Below are 20,000 nucleotides of genomic sequence, written 5' to 3'. Positions count from 1 at the left end.
AAAAAAGCAGAGAGAGCAAGAGATAGACAAAGACAGATAGAGAGATAGACAGAGGCAGAGAGAATTAGATAGAGACAGACAGAGGCAGAGAGAATTAGATAGAGACAGACAGAGGCAGAGAGAATTAGATAGAGACAGACAGAGATACACAGTCACAAACAATGATATACAGAGATAGACAGTGACAACCACATGGAGACATTGAGCAAAATTATTGGTAAATCTTTTTGATTAAAGAGTCTGGTATTATAAAATCTTATGTCTTCAGTGTGCATTGCATACCAACACACATAGAACCTTAATATATACACTTATAAATGTGCTTATAGACTAAATTGTGTATAGTTTTTTGCCTTCACATTTATCCTTTATTATAAATTTTTAGACCAATATTTCAAGAGTTAGGAAAAAGGGGGATTTTGATAGGCGATATATTAGGTGGTTTTAACAGAATCATCTATTATATTTTCTGATATGTTTATTATTTTTTGCAGACTTATACAAGCTTTTAAAATGAAAGATTCAGAGACGCTTAAAAAAGGAGCATTAGTATCTGCTGCATATGATACTCTTTTGCAGGTAAGATAGTGATGATATTTACTTGAAGGCATTAGTTTTCAGATCCTCATCCTTCACACACTATTTTGATTGATATTCTAATGTAGCAGTGGATATATTAATGTATCCATAATGGGTGGCATATTGGTACAGATTAGAGTAATGACATCATCAAATATCAAACCTTGATTCTTTACCTAAGTGGCTTTTTCAGATATATATGTTTTCTTTTTCTTCTTTTTCTTCTTCTTTGAAAGCCACAGGATGCTAAAGTAGGATGGTGCTTTCCATTCCACCCTGACTGTGACTCTAGCCTATGCCTCACATTTAACAGATTAGAAATCATAGTCATGATTATACAAGATTCTAATGACAAAGAATTCAGTATCAGGGAGATGCAATTGTCCTCATAAGATATAAGATTTGAAACCGTAAGGAAAAGTTGGAATTTTTTTCAACAGGTTAGCCTCCGAGTCCTGTCTTTTGCCCTCAATGCCTTCATTGTCCGTCATGTGAGTCGGGAGGTTTTTGCTGTGATGACAGTACGTCTTCACTTGCTCTATGCCACAGGACTGCTTCTGTCAAGAGAGGCTTTCAGACGGGCTGCTCTCAGTTCCAAAAATGTAGGAAATATACAGAAAGTTATCAACCTGATTTGGATTGGGTAAGTTGTTAAATGTATTTACATTCAGGAAATACACTTAATGAAGTGGTTTCAGTCATTTTATGCAAGATGAAAGACTATTCTGTTTTTAGTCTTCTCAAACAAAAAGAAAATTAAAGAAATTGTGTTATTTTTTTGGTCAAAATCGGAGAGCTTTATTTCAAATAGTTATTTATTGATATCAGGGAAATAAAGGAAATTTATCTGTTATAATTTTTTTACAAGGCATAACCTTTCATGTTCTTGGAACAGATTAAAAATTACATCCAATCTTGGATGCAAATACAAGGAAAAGATCATTTGTTGATGAATAATTAAGCACCAACATTATAAGTCATTAAGCATTAGATATTGTAATTGGCTTCTTGACTTGTAAATAAATAATGGGCAAGAAATAGTAAGTGTATATTGAGAATGAGAATGAGAGTGAGAGGGGAAGAGGAAGAGAAAGATAATAATACAAATCTACAATACAATATCCAACTTCAGCTATAGCTAAGAGAAAAGATAACTAAGGTTACAGTAACTGATAGAAGCTATAAAGTGGATCTAAAGTATAACAGATATAAACTGTGTACTTTTGTAGATGGTATTTAAAGGAAATAGTATAAAAGGAAAAGGAATTGTATAGAGATCTGAGGTGACCAGATAAATGAGTCGAAAATTAGTAATGTAGATTTATTCTTCAATAACTGCAAACAAAAGCATTGCTATAAATAGTGAGAATAATAGGAACATTGAACATATAAGTCAGATAGCAGAGAAACATATCTCAAACAAGAAGACAGCATTTAACAAAAACTTAGGACGACTAAGGTGATAAAGCTGTGTCAGCCAACAGCATAGGCCATTGATGCCAGGAAGGCATTTATATCCCTGTCCACTGTAATTTTAGTTTTACCAGTTTTGTGTACTTCATAGGTTAGTCACCAAAGATTCAAGTACTAGACCTACCTCATCTCTCCCATTTACCCAATTCTTGAATTTTTTAATCTTACAGTTATGATATCTGAAACTAATAAAAAGTATTATTTACATTGCCAAAGCTTTTTCAGGTTAGACCTGACTGTGAGACGAATGTTGAAAGGAAACCATTCCTTTTTTAATTTGAATTTGATTTCTAAGGACGCTGTCGTCTGACAGTACAGATGAGCACTAAAATGTTAATAAAATCAGCTACAATTAGCACCCAAAAAACATGTAGAATTCAGATCCTATGAGTAGGTTCATGCTGGAGATGATACTACTACTGTTGAAGTCAGAACATGAAATATTCATCTACCTGTCACCTTGGGTGAACAATTTTCAGTATAGTTATGGCAAACCTGATATACTTTGGTAATTTAGAGTTTGGTTAGAAAACATTTTTCTTACTTTCTTTCATTCTTTTTCATGCTCTCCTTTTTGCAGGCCTTTAGTTTCAGGGCCTGTATGTCTCTTTGGCTGGTATGTTTGGCTACATGCTATGGAACAACCACCAGAGACCATCACCAGGAACTACAGTACAGGAGTGACACTTATGGCTCTGAGCGTTGTAGTCGAGGTGTTGGCTGAAGTGCCATTTGTCTTGGCAGAACTTCAGCTTTGGAATAAAACTAAGGTGAGTTGTAGCATCAGTTGGGGTTCATCTAAACACTTGATTTATTATTTTTTTTATTATTTTGCTATTCATTTTTTTTTCTTTCTTTCTTTCTTGTTTACGCTTCATGCACTTATGTTAATGCTTATAACTGAAGATAGAAGTTTATTTTCTTACTTTCTGGTATTTGGCAGACTTTATTGTTGAATGTTATGGGAAATGATGTAGATGTATTTTGACATAAAGAATTTCCGCCTTTTTAACAGATTTTGTCTGAAGATTTAATCCATTATTCATAGATATTAACTGAATAGAAAGAACAGTTATACATTTTTAAAGTAATTTGATAGACTCATACATTAATCTCAGCTGATTAATGTTTCAGGTTGTGATTGAAGGCCTAATGCAGTTGCTTCGATCAATCCTCCTTGCGCTGTTTGTGTACATTTGGCCTTTTCAGGCAGTGCTTATGTATGGGGTCAGTCAGTTGATTGGCTCATTTTTATACTGTTTTGCATACTATGGCCTCTTCATCCATACCTTTGCAAAGAAGGAAGAGGTCACCAAACTGCCCATACAGAATTTCCGGCAGATGTTCCCTAGAACCGAAGGAGATAAGATGCTGGTGAGTTTGAGGTAAAGAAATCTTATACAGATCTCAGGAGAGAGAGATGGTGATCCTAAGGCAAAAGTGTGTTATACTGATAAGAGGGTAGATAGAAGTGTGTGGTAAGTCCACGGTAAAGATATGTGGGTGAATTGTATCATATTATGAATATACTTAGTACATATTTATTTGAGGATTTTTTTTAAGTACTTATTGTTTGTACATTTGTATTTAGTTTGGTATATTTAGGTCATCAAGTCTTCTTGTATTTCCTTTTTTTGTGAGATGTTTGTATTTACAAATTGATATGTAAGAATTAGGCAAAAATGTTATCTTTATTGAATGTTGGTAAACCAATAGCAAATTTCTGATATATGTAATTTCTTTTGAAGAGATAAAAGAGGTTACTGAATGTCATATCATTTAGAGTACTTCAGGAGTTGTCAAAACTTTTGAATATATAACATAGTCTATGGCATGAATGATCAAGATGAATAAACATCCTTAAAGTGTATTTGTGTGTGTTTATATGTGTGCCTGCATGCCTATGGGTCTGTGTACATGTGTGCTTGCATGCAGTTGGGCACATGCATATTCATGTATAAATAGACTGATAAATAGATAAATAGATAGATATATGAGCATGTATAGACCATTTTTCTCTATATACTCGATGATTTTTTTTTTCTTCTTTTTTTTTCTTTTTTTTTTTTCTTCATTGTATACTTTTTGGATGAGCCAGTTTCATCTTTTGATCTCTCCCTTTTCAGCCGGAAATAGATGCAGAGTTGGGATCAATCTCCTGGAGCTTCTTCAAGCAAGGCTGGCTCAAGGAAGCACTCACAGAGGGGGAACTCTACCTCATGAATTTCTTCTCGCTCATTTCTTTAGCCCAGCAAGGGGTTTATCAGGTAATGACTGAATAAGACTTTTACTAGTGTTGATTCCAGGACCTCCCTCGCATGCGCAGTGCATGCATTTGCATATGCACACACACACATGCATGCTCAAATGCATGCATATTATTTTATCTTTATCATTGTTATTTTTATTGTCATTATTTTTCATATTGTTATTATCATTATTAGTATAATAACAATATTTGTAATGCTAACTATTATTATAATCATTATTATTATTTTACTATTGGTATTATCAGTACTGTTATTAGGAGCAGTAGTAATAGTAGTATTTTTAACATTATTACTATTATTATGAAGGTTTTTATTATCATTATTGTTATAGTTTTTGCTTTTTCAATAAATACTGCTATTGTTTTACTTTTATCACTTTTTTTTATTATTATTGGTAGTAGTAGTAGTAGTATCATAATGATAATGATGATGATGACAATCAAGCAACTTCAAAAAACTAAAAGAGCTTCTCAGGCAGTGAAATACTAATCCACTTTTCTCTGCAACAAATTTATGTCACCTCTTTACAGTCAATACCTTCCTTTCAAGAGTGGGAGTATTAGACAGTACATTCTCTTTGCACTGTAGGTTGTGAGCAACTTGGGGTCCCTCGCAGCTCGTCTCGTTTTCCGCAGCATCGAAGCAGCAGCTTACAAATACTTTGCTCAAATGCTTCATCGAGGGAAGAGCATTGCTGACCAAGACCAGGTAGAGTTGATTTAGTTTTTAAGGGACTGTCTTTTCTTTCTTTCTTTCTTTCTTTCTTTTTTCTTTTTTTTTCTTTTTTCCTTTTTTTTATTTAAAAAAAAAGACAGTCCCTTTAAGTCAGTTGATTATGTTTGAGTTGTACTGAGGATAGATTCAACACCATGTAGAGTTGGTCTAGTTATTTCTAATTTAAAGAAGTCTGTTGATTGTATTTTGAGTTTTAATGGTAAAAAAAGTCAACGAAGAAGTCACACCCCTGAAATTAAGAAAAGATTAAGTTCCTTAAACCTTCAAAAGTTGGTTCATAAGTATGTTAACTTGTATTACCATTGTGGAAAGGTATGAATGAGTACAAATATCTTCACAGTGATGTATTTTATCAGTTTTGAATATATTGTAGTCAGAAATACGAAGACATATTCGAAACCAGTAAAATACATCTCTTGTAATGTGAAGATATTCGTTCTCATTCATACCTTTCCACATTTGTCAACATGAATACAGTTCATTATATTACCAAATCTAAAATTTGTTATTATTTGTTGTTATCCTTATTTTCATCCTCTTCTTTACTTCTGTCTTATCATTCAACAGATGCGAGTGACTGAAGTTGTGAGATTTTTATCAACATTACTCCGCAGCCTTATACTTGTCAGCCTCATTATCCTCTCCTTTGGGTGGTCATATTCACATCTGCTTCTTCAGGTAAACTCAGAGACTTTTTTCAAATATTACATATTAATTACTTACTGGTATATGCTTGTGATATGTGCTGTGCCCAGTTCATTTATTGGCATCAGAATTACAAAAGGAAACAAGTTATTTGGTTTGTACTTTTTCAATGTCATGTCTAATTATTTTAAAGGAGTAGACATTTCAAACAACAGGAAAAAGAATGAACAATGCAGGTTACACTGTGTTGTTTATCTTATATTGCAGGTCAAGGTCAAAATATGTGTTGTTTATCTTATATTGCAGGTCAAGGTCAAAATATGGTAAGGTAACCATATTGATTAGATAACTAATATTTCCATAGCTTCTTTTCACAGCTGTATGGTGGAAGTCAGCTGAGTGATGGTGGAGGAACACCGCTGATGAGAGCCCAGTGTTTCTTTGTTGTCTTCTTAGCAGTCAATGGAATCACAGAAGCATACACTTTTGCAGCCATGAATGATAAAGAATTAGAAAGGTTTGGGCTTTATTTTCTGTTATTTATTGGGTAGGGAATGATCAGGTTGTCAGTGGAAGCACAGAAGCATTAAGTTTTACTACTTTGAACAATAAAAAATCGAATAGATTTAGGTCTTGTATCTTGTTTTGTCATTGGAATCATGGATGCATTTAGTTTTGCTGTCAAGGATGATAAAACTTTGGAAAAGTCTTGTATTGTGTGTGTCATGCATTGAAAAAGGAAATGTATGGGTTATATTTGGGAAGATAAATTATTGTAAGGTGATTTTTATTGACACTGATGTAGGAAAGGTCCGAATGAGAATGTATTTAGAGTATAAAAGATATTTATGACCAGTTTCGAAGGTATCAGCATCAGAAGTGTATTTCTAATCCAAACTGGTCAAATATATCTCTTACACTGTGAAGGTATACATTTGTTGCAATGAACACTGTTCAGGATAATGAAGCACAAGAAAAATGTATTTTGCTTCTTGTTCTTTTTTTCTTTTTCTTTCCTTTCTTTTCCTTTCCATTCCTTTCCTTGCTTTTTCTTTTCTTTTTTTTATTTGCTTGTTTCTTTTCTGTGCTTTACATTTTCCTTTTCTTTTTTCTCTTCTCTTCTCTTTTCTCTTCTCTTCTCTTCTCTTCTCTTCTCTTTTCTCTTCTCTTCTTCTTTCTTGTCTTCTCTTCTCTTCTCATCTCTTCTCTTCTCTTCTTTTTTCTCTTCTCTTCTCTTCCCTTCTCTTCACTTCTCTTCTCTTCTCTTCTCTTCTCTTCTCTCTTTTTTTCATTACTTTTCTTTCTTTCTCTTGTGTTCTTCCAGCCATGTTATTCTAATCATCTTTAAATTTTCAGATACAATTACTTGCTCGTCTTGTTCTCAGTTACATACATTGGAATGGCAGTCATTCTAACACAGATATTTGGTGCTTTAGGCTTCCTTTATGCCAATTGCATCAACATGAGTTTCAGAATTATATATAGGTTAGTGTTTTCGGCTTACCATTTGTGTTAATATAATTAACTTATTGTCTAAAAGAATACATCAGTGTGACACATTTTTTTGTGCCTGACATATCTCTAGGAATATCTTCATACGATATGCTGATATGATAATGTGTTTTCAGCCTGTGGTTTATTCAAAATCAGTATAAAGGAACTGATCATGAACCTCTCACTGGGCTGTATATTCCCTTGAAGCTAGTTTTCATGTTTCTTGTGGCTGCAGTTATAACAGCTTTGTCTGAGGTAAGGGGGATATGGTTTACAAGATCTGTTGTTGAGAGAGAGAGAGAGAGAGAGACTGAGACTGACTGTATCCTTTTATTGATATTCTGCATTATTTCATTCAATTCTGTTTCACAAACTTCGTTTGCTGATACCAGACATTATGCAGTTATGGTCTGGTCTTACTGTAATAACATTAATCAGAACTTTGCGTGAGTTTTTTCATTGGGTAAACTTTGAAGGGAATCTCTCCCTTAACTAAATATTTTATCAGAAATTTTCACCATTATTCGTTCACTCTTTTCCTTTAGGGTGGTGACACAGGATGAAATAACACATTATACCAAGCTTAATTATCAGGAAGGACTAGGGTAGTTGCAGTATCTCTAAGAACATTAGATGTAAGATAATAATTGATACAATAATTGGCATAATAGTCGCATTAACCCGTTAGATACTAGTGTGGTGGAACACCTTGTCATAAAAAAAATAGGTAAGCAGTGAGTGATGGGAATGTCTTGTTATGGAAAAAATTAGCAAGGGATGGGTGACAGGAAAGTCTCATCATGGAAAAATTTGGCTGAGGGACAGGTAACAGGAGTGTCTGTTCATAAAAAAATTTGGTTTAGGGCCATGTTGATGGGTACATCTCATCATGGGAATCTGTTGCCAAGTGACAAGGATGTTTTGCCATGACTGCACATGCTTTTGGAGGGTTATCAACTCCTGCAATATTTCCATCAGTAAATAAAAGTGGAGTGCCAGCTCCATAGAGGACACTATGTCCATGTGCAGGAACCTATTCCTGCAGCACAGGATGCATTACAGAAAACTGAATAATACACAAATACAAAACAAGTAACACATGTAGAACAGTTACTTATTGTTATTGCTATTGCACAACATGCATAAGTTATCCTGTGAGATAATATGGGGGTATGCACAAATAAAACAAAGCTAACTAATATAGACTTCAGAAATGGCCATACAGCAAAAAAGGATAAGAGCGAATAGCATTGCAAAGAAGAGACAAGAAGTCTTGATACCGCACCTAATTGTCTCAGCTGGTTTGTCAAAATTGTGTGAGGCCCAACCCAGTGAATATTCTTATATACAGACATCCGTATACACAGAAATAAATGCATATCTATCTACTTGTCAGCTATACATACATTTATCTATTTATCTGTGAGGTAGATATGCATGTCTAGACTGATAGATGTGTATTTATATGTGTATATGAATATCCGTCTAATGAATGTTCATTGGATCAGGCCTCGTACAATTTTAACAAACTGGCCATACAAACCACTCACCTGGGAGAGTACCTGCTCAGGGAAACTTAACCCATCGCCGATGGTTAAAAATTTTGGCAAGTTGACGTATGCACAGGCTTGTTGGCGCGCACCGGCAGTTTCCCCTGTTTGCGCTCGGCTCGATTGGTAGTTTGCAAGCGACATATAGTACCTAAAAGCTTTTATTTTGCTAAAATTTATAAAAATATTAAAATTTTGAAGGTTTACCTTCATTATAGGTGCCAATGCCTAAAATCTTGACATGATGCCCCCGGCGTTCGATCCAAAACAGCCATGGCATGTGCGTGCGTGCCACCCAGCGGCAACGGGTTAATGCCCAGATTTTCATCAAGTCCCAAGGCAAGGCACCTGGATCCTACATATTGTTATTTACAAAGCAATTTTATTAAAAACCAGTAGGATGAATGGGAGAATATATTGCAGTTACCTGTCAGTTTTATAGGATTCCTTTTTTCATGGATTTATTATTTATTCATTGAAAATTTTCCACCACATCAACATCTAAGGTCATTAGCGGCGTATACAAAATATCTTGTGGACAAAGCCACTAGGTAAACAAAGATCATACAGTTTTATGACAAAGTATTGTGAATTAGGACAAAGTATGTTAAATGTCAAAGGTTGTAAAGCACTGTAGGTTAGTATAGTAGTGAAAAGGGTAAAGAGGGAATAGTACAAAGGAAGTTCAGGAATGACACAAAGCTAGTGTTTCATCCTTTCAACACAGCTCTCACTTTAGGATGTAGACAGAAGGGGATGAAAAAGAGAAGGAAAAAGAATGGTGGAGAAAAAAAAAATTGTTGAAGCAAGGACTGAGATCTAAGGGTAGGAGTGATCCCCTCCATTTGGCCTAAATTTAAGACTCCTAAGCCCCCCCCCCCCCACACACACACACACAACAACCATGGGATTAAAGGGGCTTTTTTTATGAAATAACTTTAGGATGTAAGGTAGGCATATCCATGCTTCAGGCAAGTCATTAACTGGTACTTTTAGTTCTTAGGTACAGTTCATTGCGTAATTTTATATACTGACAATTTTCTACCTTGTCAACATCTAAGTTCATTAGCAAGTTTGTTTGTTTTTTGTTCATAAAGCAATGTGTATGGTTTCCCAGAATGGTTAATGATCAAAACAAATAAATGTGTTAGACATTTAAAGATCATACAGCATGAAAATACACAAGCCACATCTCTAAAAGATGGTCCAGTTTATTTATATACTGCAGTTAAATCAGAGATAATTAGAGAAATTGAATTAAATTGCATCATATTTATTTCACAATGATATACAGACTGTACAGTTTTTCATGTTTCAGCTTATTGTTTATCCAAGAAGCATCATCCTGCACATCTCAATTGGAGGAGTCTGCCTGGTGCTAATCGCCTATTTCTTGCGTTGGGAGTTGAAGACACTTTACGAGAAAATTTTAGGAATCATGAGTAAATATCTTACAAGATCTGAATACAGGGATAGGCAGCCAAGTGGAGATAAATTTTCTCATGTATTGGTTGTTAATAAAATACATTCCATGTTATATAGCTATGACAAAGGGAAAAGTGAATGATTGTATTTAAAATAAAAGGTTTTTATAATGCTTGTTTTTTTTTCTACTCTAGATTTAAGAAACCAAAGAAATTGGCAATTCAACATATTTTCTTTGCTATCACATTGAGAGAAATACACGTAGATAACTTGCATACTTAAAATTTCAGTTTATATCCAGTGCAAATCTCAAAATAAAAAAAACTAAGGTTCTTATGTACAATAAATCACTCAGAGCAGTTTCCCATTTTTTTCTTGTGTAAAGGCAAAGACCATGCAAAGTCCTGTGAACTACCACCAGCAGGACCTTTGTTGTTAATATTAGACCGATATGTAAAATCATCTTATGTGCCTGAATATATTTTTTTACAAATATTTTATTATAGATTCATTTTGCTGTGTTTGATTTAACTTATGTTATAACATTAGAAATCAAATCCTTCAATTTGGTTAATACTGGATGTAATTTTAAATATTTTTGTCCTTGGTCAAGACCATTAATACTAGCGACTTAATATTTTCTATGTATGCATATTCATTCAGCAAAATTCAGCATTTTAGGTTTTGAAAAACACATAGGGCTTTTATTATTTTTAATGTTCCTTATATACACAATGAACCATCATACAGAACATTTCTTTCAGCTGGATATCACTTGGGAACATTACAACATTAAGATCTCTAAGACCTAGGACGAGAGGAGGACATGACTAGTCAAGACGAATATAGTTTTAACAGACAAAACATAGAATTTTGTTGGATCAATGCTTTAGTGTCAGCCAAAGCAAAATATACCCCTAACTTAAAGCTTCTTCTTTTATGGAATATTTCTATATATTCTGCTGGCAAAATTTGGGAGCATATTTTGAAAAAAAAAGACCATAGTTATTCACCTTTCGCAGGAAAAAAAATAAATGATAACATTAATTCAAATGAATGCAGTAAAAAAAATATTACTTTTCAGATGCAAGGTTTTTGCAACCTAGACACCTATAACCCCCACAGGAGATAAGAGGCGTTTCATGAAAATAAAAATGCAGAAAACATATTGCTTGTATCCATCAAGCTGTAACATGCAAACTGCCTTTCAGCATTCGGAATTTCATGATACAACTTAGCAGGGATGCCTGAACTTCTTGCCAGCAAACTTGGCATTGGATCCAAGCTCCTCCTCAATGCGAAGGATCTGGTTGTACTTGGCCAAGCGCTCAGAGCGGCAGGGAGCACCAGTCTTGATCTGGCCAGTGCACAGACCAACAACAAGATCAGCAATGAAGCAGTCCTCAGTCTCACCAGACCTTAAGAGAGGAGGAAAAGTTATTAGAAGTTGTGTGAATTATGCCTCACCTCACCAATATTTAAAATGTCCAGAATCAGCATTTATAATTATTTTCATTAGTTTAACCCTTACTTTCCAACTTATTTATTTTCTTTATATTAAAAAATGGGTACTCACCTATGGGAAACCATAGTGCCCCAGCCATTCTTCTTAGCCAGAAGGTGAGCATCAATGGACTCTGTCACACTGCCAATCTGGTTGACCTTCAGGAGGAGGCAGTTGCAAGCCTTCTTCTCAACAGCTGTAGCAATGCGCTTAGGATTGGTCACAGTCAAGTCATCACCAACAATCTGGATGTTGGTGGCAGAGGTCATCTTGGTCCAGTTCTCCCAGTCATCCTATGAAAGAAAGATGTGCTGTTGATGTTTGTGCAATTTGTCATTAATCACTGATCGGCTAGAAAAACAAATATCCTAATTTCTAAAATACAGTGTCCTTGCTACTCCAGAACTATTTGTAATAATATCTACCTGGTCGAAGGGATCTTCAATAGAAACAATAGGGAACTCGTTGCAGAATTCCATGTACATATCCCTGAGTTGGTCCCCAGTGATCTTCTGAGAGCCATCGTTGTTGGCAGTCTTGAAATCCAGGTCGTAGATGTTCTCGCCCTTGTAGAACTCAGAAGCAGCCACATCCATGCCAATCTCAATCTTGCCAGTGTAGCCAGCCTTCTCAATGGATTCCTGAATCAGGGTGAGAGCATCCTTGTTATTCAGGATGTTGGGAGCAAAGCCACCCTCATCACCAACAGCAGTGGCATCCAGACCAAAGCGGCCCTTGATCACAGCCTTGAGGTGATGGTACACCTCAGAGCCCATGCGCATGGCCTCAGTGAAGCTGCTGGCACCAGTGGGCAGAATCATGAACTCCTGCATGGCCAGTTTGTTGCCAGCATGAGATCCACCATTGATGACATTGAAGGCTGGGACAGGCAGGATCACATCCGAGTAGTTGGCAAGGTTAGCAATGTGTCTGAGGGAGTGGGAAAAAAAATGGATTATAATATCAATACTGCTTGACAAGTTACATTCAGTTTTCATTCAAATTATTAACAGCTTCAAATCCTTTGAAACAGTCTTACCTGTAGAGGGGAATGCCAAGCTCAGCAGCACCAGCCTTGCAAATGGCCAGGGAGACACCCAAGATGGCATTGGCACCAAGGCGGCTCTTGTTTTCAGTGCCGTCCAACTTGCGCATGAAATCATCACACTCCTTCTGCTGAGTGACCTTCAGACCCTGTGAATAAATAATTTAAAATAATTCATCAGTCAGTAAGAATGGACACATTAGCAGAATGAAAACCTGTTCAACACTATAGATTTATCAAGATATTGCAAGCCAAAAGGGTTTCATTACATCGAAACCCATCTATAAACAGAGGTAAATGCACTGCCTTCAGGGTTTCAGACAGCCTAACAATGACACTACATTATTGCTTATCATGTGACCAAACAGGCATTTGTTTTATGTTACCAACATATGAAATCATTATTTTCATAATAATCCAAACCTCCAAAACCAGTAAGTAATATAAGCAAGAAAAATTAACTCTGAAATTTTACTAATCAAGCTAAACTTTCTTAAAACTCCAACAATGCTTATACATACACTCTTAATAATTTCCGGAGCAATGATGCTGTTCACATTGTTGACGGCCTTGAAGACAGACTTGCCATGGTACTTTGACTTGTCTCCATCACGCATCTCCAGTGCCTCATGGACACCTGTGGATGCTCCAGAGGGAACAGCAGCGCGGAACAGACCCTTGTGGGTGTAGAGATCAACCTCCACAGTGGGGTTACCACGGGAGTCAAAGATGGTACGGGCGAAAACCTTGGTGATGGACATCTTGGTGGCTGCTTGGTGGAATCTGTAAAGATAGCAATCATGAAATTATTAAGGCAAAAGATTTAATCTATAAATCATTTTATTCACTAAAAACACCTATTACCCAAAGCAACCCAAGGTATTCTCCATAATTGACCAACACTTTTCCACTATAATCATCTAATGTTAGAAGGCTCAGGAACCCTAGCCAAATCTACAAACATCCAGGTATTTTTTTTATTTAAAAAAAAAAAAAAAAAAAAAAAAATGTATGAATAAACTAAGTAATAAATAAAACAGAAAAGAGTGTAGAAACATTGATATACTCTTAATTTGAAGTTCAAGTCAAATACATTATAAAGAGACCCTCCCAATGAACCAAACTGTAAACACTACTTGTGTAACAAAATAACTTGAGCATGTGACTGGCACAGTGCCATATCACCCTACAACTTTACTTGGCAATGTCACCACCACATCGCACCTGCCACTTCCTCTTTGAGAACCCTTCTAAGTATTCTCTACAACAGTTATTAACAAAAAATATCCATAAAACAAATCTTAGCATACTTCTCTATATATTCCAAAATGTTATTGGATCAGAGGATACATCAAGTTATGACTTTACATATACCCCATCAATGAGACGCATTTTAGGGTTTTTTCCTTTTTATTTTCATTGGTGATAATCTTGGCTCTTGTATGAAAATATGTACATTTAATTTTCTCACACCTACAAGGTTTGATATTCTTTACATAAGCCAAGATATTCAAGTCAGCCTACTAAGAAAGTGCTATAATCAAAATCTAATTTATCCCCATATATATATATATATATATATATATATATATATATATATATATATATATATATATATATATATATATATATATATATATATATATTGAAATCTTTTTTACATTTCCTATTTATTCTTCCCCCGGTTCATAAAAAAAGTTAACATGACCAAAAGTAACATTTTTCACTTCTGTAGCAAGTCCTTTACTGACAATTTTCAATTTATGAAGAATGCACACATACAAACATTCAAATATATATCATTCCATTCTTAAAGTAATTAATATAGTTTTATTTTCAACCAAGACACCTTCACATCAGCAAACATGACCATCTAAAACAATTATTGTACATATGTTGAGATCCCCCCCAACTGTGTCCTGTTTGTCGATAGGTGCAGCAGCTATTCCTGTCAGCACTGGCAAAGGAGAACAAAATTCTACCAAGATTGAGCATGTACACCTCCCTGATGATTATACCTTGGCAGAATACACTGGATTGTTGATATTTGCCAGAACACAAAGTGCAGACTGTCAATTGTGGGAAATTAATCATAGATCTCTGCACATTTCAAGTGGATCATGAATGACCTCACAATTACATGAAATGCAATTATATTTTGAAAGCTACTGCAGGTCTTTTAAACATATCTGGAATTGCACATTATTTTAAACCTGTAATGTTCCACTTCAAATATCTAACATTCAAACTCTTAATTTAACAAAATATTCAAACAAATTTTTTATAAAGATATGAAAAAACATATGCATATTCAGGTAAGCAAGCACCCATTTCACTCAAGTATTTATTTCAAAATGCATATCTAATTTTTAAAATATATTTAATACTTTAATACAACTACTAATTTATAATAATGCATTAAATAAACATTTGCTCTTAATGGCTCAAATCTCATCTTGCACACGACCAAAATATGAATGAATATTCAATATTTTTTATACAAGTTTTAGATATCTCTTAGTCTCGCACAGCCATCTAATCTTGCAACTATTATTCCTTCTTTCATTTATCCAAATTATAAGATCATGAATCTTGTTCTTTTCCATTGCAAATGATATAAATGAAAGTATTGTTAATGTTTATAAAGAGTTCTGAGATGAGGTTCCTACTACTCCAGACATTCCTGGGAATCAACAAACAACTCCATATGAACCAAACTTTCCTAACCTCGGAACTTTGCCCCCAGATCCCTAACCAAACTGACTTTTTCCCTGTCAAGGCTCTGCCCTGAAACCCCCTCCCAATCACTGTGGGCCTGGTCTCCACATGGTATTTGTCCATTTCCAAGGGTATTTTTTGCCCATATAGATTATAGATTCTCTATTATAGTGCCATCACATTTTCCTGTAAATGTATACAAAAGTAATGTGTTGCATAAATCATTATCAACTTGCAAGGAAATACAAGACAGGAAAAAGTCTTATTTTCGGTCATTCTGACCACTAAAGCCCAAATTTTTCTTTTACTTCATGGTTGTGGGAAACAATCTATACTATACCCAAGTTTTAAAATGCACCTTATGTTAACTGAATTAGTATATGAATTAGAATTACATAAACTTCCTCAGTTAAAACTGGATGAGCTCCAACATTCTAAATTATATATATATATATAATATATATATATAATGTGAACCTTAAACAGAATTCAATCCTCATTATCAATAGCAACCTCCATCCAGTAAAATCTTAGTTTAAAATCTATCTATCATTTATCTTGCTTACATAAACAATATAATAAATTTACAAACCGGGAAGTCATTTCGCCTGGAAAATTATTTCCTCTTCAAGGCATTAATACCTCTTAAAATATTATCGTCTTCCTATAAATAGATAACGAAGAGCAAATCAGTGATTCGACTATCATATTCTTCACCATGAAAGTTGTAGTTTAGCTGTGTTAACAGGGCTTTACATCGTATTATGCAAGCTACAGAAAACTCCCTGCCCTACACCAAACGACTACGTTTACTATACTTCCAAAATGACAAACTACATCCCATAATGTATTAGACACCCTACAAATTCCCACGCTTTGAATGCAACTATAAAACAGTTAACAAGACGAGCAGACGAGCATGTCCCGGCTCCGTGAGCTGGGCGAGCGCCGGCCGCGTCCCTGCGCCGGTTCCAACGTCGTCTGCTCGCGGCCAAGGTCACCTTCCCAGCATCACGTGACCCGGACGCGCTTCATCTAGATAGCTTTTTCAAATTTCCTCGCTTCCTCACATCACTTTTTTCTTTGCGTTTGATGTAATTGTGCTTGACTATGGGGAGAAAGGTGTGAGGATTTTTAGAGGTGTGGCTTTGGTAATGTCTGTTCAAGAGTAGATGCGGCTTGAACTCAGGGATCGTAAATTTTCCCCTCCGATGGAACTCGAGTGGAAATTCGATATGTAGGAGTGTCATGCACCCTGTGATATGAAGCAGACGCTGGTTCGGTTGGTTATGAACGAACGTGGTACAAAAGAAGCGGAGACATTTACATTGCGAAATAAAGGGGGAAAAATTGCTTATCATCAATAGCGTTACCCGTCAACGTTACAGGTGTCACGTAGCACAACCCACCCTTCCTCTACATCAATGACGTCTAAACAAAAGGTTTCGAGATGTCATATCACTGTCAATCCCGAAACAAAACGTCAGTTGCATAAGAACAAATTCACACAATGTTATCGATTAGCAATGGCACGGCTACAAAGCACAGCATCCTCACCGGCAAGTTTCACGTCTCCGACTGGCACCGCTCGAAGGCTGGCAACTGGTTTTGTAGCCGAGGCAGGGGCGCCCTCTAGCCCGAGACTATAATTGTAGTGGCCTCTGTGAAGCCCTGGCGTAAGGGTTGGAATCCCTCACCTCCTCACCTTCTCGTGTCCCCGCCAACCTTCACACGGCAACGGAGAAACAGCGGACGAAAATGTTGAGGGTTATGTCCTGTGGGCAAGGTCGTGGCAAAGTGACACAGGCCGCGCCCCTCTGGCCCAGGCACCATGCCACTACGCTACTTTTGGCACCGTAATTCATGTTCTTCCCTATTTTCTCTGCTCGACCGGAACTTATTGACTTGTGCTACTAGAATGTCAATATTGCTATGTCTTGCCATGCAATGAACAAGTCCAGTTTTACTTCAGTAACTAGACTGCGCTTTATCTTGGCACCCAGCGGCTTTGATAATCGTTTGCGATGTATGGAATTAAGCTTATCTATCCAAACATTTGGATAATATCCCAAAGAAAGACTGCCTTGGAAACTGCAATTGAACCAGTTATAAAACCGATGCAGTGCAAATACTATGCGGTTTCACGTACCTTAAAAATTAAATTCACTGTCTTTACATTTTGCTATCAAGTTCATTCAGTCAGAATTACTAAATCAATACCTAGTGTGTAGTTAGCATCACGTTGTTAAAATTCACACTTTAGTAGTGGCGTTGAAATAAGGTTAGTGGTTGTTTCCTAAGGCAACTATCTGCAGTATTTGGCAGAAGTAATTTTCACTGAACTGCCCATTCATTGGGGATAAAACAGCAGGGCAGACGAAGACCTGTCACTGCTTCACATATCACTGAGGATACTGCTTCACATATCACAGAGGATGTAACTAATATCCACACAATAAGTTATCCATCAGTGTACTGATATGAAAGCATAGAGCTGATATTGTATTGAACGAAGAGTTGTACTACCTTTCTCTATTTTAAAATGAACAGGGATCAATAGTTTTCTTTGTATTAAATTTCGTGTTAATTCATCAGGTAAAATCGTTTCAAATTAATCAACTTTACTTTAAATTGTACTTATTACCATACACTCAAATGATATTTCTGACCGTGGAAAATTACCAGCAGAAAAGTAAAGCATCATCTCACCGTTTTCACTGAATTCAGCCTTATTGTGGAATTTTTTCGTAACAATCATCACGAGTTACCCATTTCCTGTCTTGTTCCAGAAGCTTCTGGCCATCTTGAGATCTCGCAAGAGTTCCTGCACATGAATGGAAAATCTGGCAACATGATGGGGAGGTTTAGCCACAAAATGGGGAAACAATGAAAACGTGACGTGAAACTACAGTTATGTGGTTTAAAAAACAACTATGGCAACATGGTAATCGCGGCAACATAATGGAAAACTACGACAAAGCTCGTTGCAACAAAAGGGAAAAGCCAGAGTCATACCAGGAGCAGAAGTACGCCCTCAAAAACTAGGCTGGCTTTTGTCGAAGGCGTTGTCATCTTCGACATGTTCTTCAGCCGACCGAGAGAGCTGAGTCACGGATCGTCTCTGTTCAGTCGACCGAGACGTGAGGAAAAAAACGTAATTTTCCAGCGGCGACATTCCAGCCATTGTAAGGTATGCATCCTCAAACGCTGGCCGGGAATGTTTTTATTCATCAGCAGCTGAATCATTTATACTGCTGGTTAACAAAGGCTATATCGATTTGTCTTAACGATTGTTTGATTTCTAATAATCGGTTGCGGTGCTTTGGTGATTTTTTCTTTACAGCGTCCGGGGGGGGGGGGGGGGAGGTAATTTGGATCAAGTTGATCAATCTTTATGAGTACGTGAGAACATGGCCAATGTTTCTGACGCTCTTTGGAATTTTGGCTGCTAATGTTAAATTCATAAACCTTAATCCATCGAGATAACCAATCGATGCAGACAATCCACATTTAAAAAAATATATAGACTGGCATCCTCCCTGTCCTAACCAGTTCTCCATAATAGGAACTTGCCCAGACGACGGAATCTCCAAATCGTACGTGCCCACGAGCGTAAAAAATTTCCAACAATGAACGTTCCAGCCTTCTTTGAATGAAGCGAATTTAATCTCCGATTCAGTTTTAAACCGAAAAGAAAATCTGTAATAATCAAAATATCAAAATATTCAACTAAAGGGTTACAGTTGTACAGATGTTTTAATTCTTTTAATCCAGATTTTCAGGAGTTCGTTACCCTTTCTAATGTGCTGCATGCAGTTTTCATATATTAAGTTAAAACGTTGGCTGGGTTGGGTGTCCTTGGACATGGATTGGGCGTTTCCTCCAGACATGCACACATGCCCTCTCGACCACTCTGATGAAGATTACAACGTCAAGCTTTATGCGCATCTTAATTCGCTCACAAGAGTCTATAGCAAATATTCCAACACACTGAACGTTCCAACCAAAAAATAAATAAACAAAAAACAAAGTACACACAGTCACCAGTTTTAGACAGACTTCTCTCTTTATATTAATAAACCCCATTGCCACACCCGGCTCCAGTTTCACCCTCTCTCATCATTTCGAAACCTCTTTACCACGGAGAGACAAGATAGGGGGGGGGGGGGTTACGTTATAAGACGTGGCCGGGCCGGTCGATCTCGAAACTCCTCCCCCCCTACCCACTCACCCCCCACCCAAACCTGCATCCACCCCAGGCTGCATCGGCGAGATCGATGACCTACAGACCTCGGTCGGAGTTGCAGACTTTGAAGTGGGTAAATTCTTTCATTCTTTGAAGACAAAATATCGAATAGGTGAAACCCGTTTCTAGTATGATTGTTGTTGCTGTTATTGTTGTAGAAGTAGTAGCATTATTATTATCGTTATCATTTTAATCATATGTCAGTTTCATCATCGTCGATAAAAATTACAAACTAATAACTTGATGCACTTTACCCTCCGATGCATTTCCATTTTTCCCAGGACAATTTTATTTTAAAGATGGACGAATCGCATTG

At 36.3% G+C, this 20,000-nt stretch overlaps 2 protein-coding genes across 13 annotated transcripts in view; one reads left to right on the top strand and one right to left on the bottom strand.

The window, feature by feature from the left end:
- LOC138865249 (man(5)GlcNAc(2)-PP-dolichol translocation protein RFT1) overlaps positions 1–10,341 on the top strand; it is a 21,048-nt gene extending 10,707 nt beyond the window's left edge. For all 5 annotated transcript variants that reach the window (XM_070135104.1, XM_070135102.1, XM_070135100.1 and 2 more), the window contains exons 2-12: positions 495–579; positions 1,020–1,222; positions 2,633–2,822; positions 3,187–3,426; positions 4,179–4,319; positions 4,911–5,030; positions 5,625–5,735; positions 6,080–6,219; positions 7,059–7,187; positions 7,331–7,451; positions 10,065–10,341. In XM_070135104.1, the coding sequence (XP_069991205.1) occupies positions 514–579; positions 1,020–1,222; positions 2,633–2,822; positions 3,187–3,426; positions 4,179–4,319; positions 4,911–5,030; positions 5,625–5,735; positions 6,080–6,219; positions 7,059–7,187; positions 7,331–7,451; positions 10,065–10,313 (1,710 nt within the window). In that variant the 5' untranslated portion in view covers positions 495–513 and the 3' untranslated portion in view covers positions 10,314–10,341. The remainder of the gene's footprint in view (positions 1–494; positions 580–1,019; positions 1,223–2,632; positions 2,823–3,186; positions 3,427–4,178; positions 4,320–4,910; positions 5,031–5,624; positions 5,736–6,079; positions 6,220–7,058; positions 7,188–7,330; positions 7,452–10,064) is intronic.
- Positions 10,342–10,870: 529 nt separating this feature from the next.
- The window catches only part of Eno (alpha-enolase), a 12,470-nt gene continuing 3,340 nt past the window's right edge, over positions 10,871–20,000 (bottom strand). Inside the window, exons 1-7 of one of the 8 annotated variants that reach the window (XM_070135110.1) lie at positions 16,354–16,428; positions 16,031–16,102; positions 13,242–13,503; positions 12,715–12,869; positions 12,101–12,605; positions 11,748–11,968; positions 10,871–11,589 (exon numbers count right to left, since the gene is read on the bottom strand). In XM_070135110.1, coding sequence (XP_069991211.1) covers positions 11,406–11,589; positions 11,748–11,968; positions 12,101–12,605; positions 12,715–12,869; positions 13,242–13,503; positions 16,031–16,041 — 1,338 coding nt within the window. In that variant the 5' untranslated portion in view covers positions 16,042–16,102; positions 16,354–16,428 and the 3' untranslated portion in view covers positions 10,871–11,405. Of the gene's footprint in view, positions 11,590–11,747; positions 11,969–12,100; positions 12,606–12,714; positions 12,870–13,241; positions 13,504–16,030; positions 16,103–16,296; positions 16,429–16,995; positions 17,287–20,000 lie in introns of those variants that run through there. The other 7 variants (XM_070135111.1, XM_070135113.1, XM_070135112.1 and 4 more) reach the window with 7 other exon arrangements.

The sequence above is a fragment of the Penaeus vannamei genome, chromosome 20 (assembly GCF_042767895.1).
Source record: "Penaeus vannamei isolate JL-2024 chromosome 20, ASM4276789v1, whole genome shotgun sequence".
In the NCBI taxonomy this organism is placed as follows: Eukaryota; Metazoa; Arthropoda; class Malacostraca; order Decapoda; family Penaeidae; genus Penaeus; species Penaeus vannamei.
The sequence above is the reverse complement of the archived record's forward strand: the minus strand, read 5'-3'. Positions and strand labels throughout refer to the sequence as shown.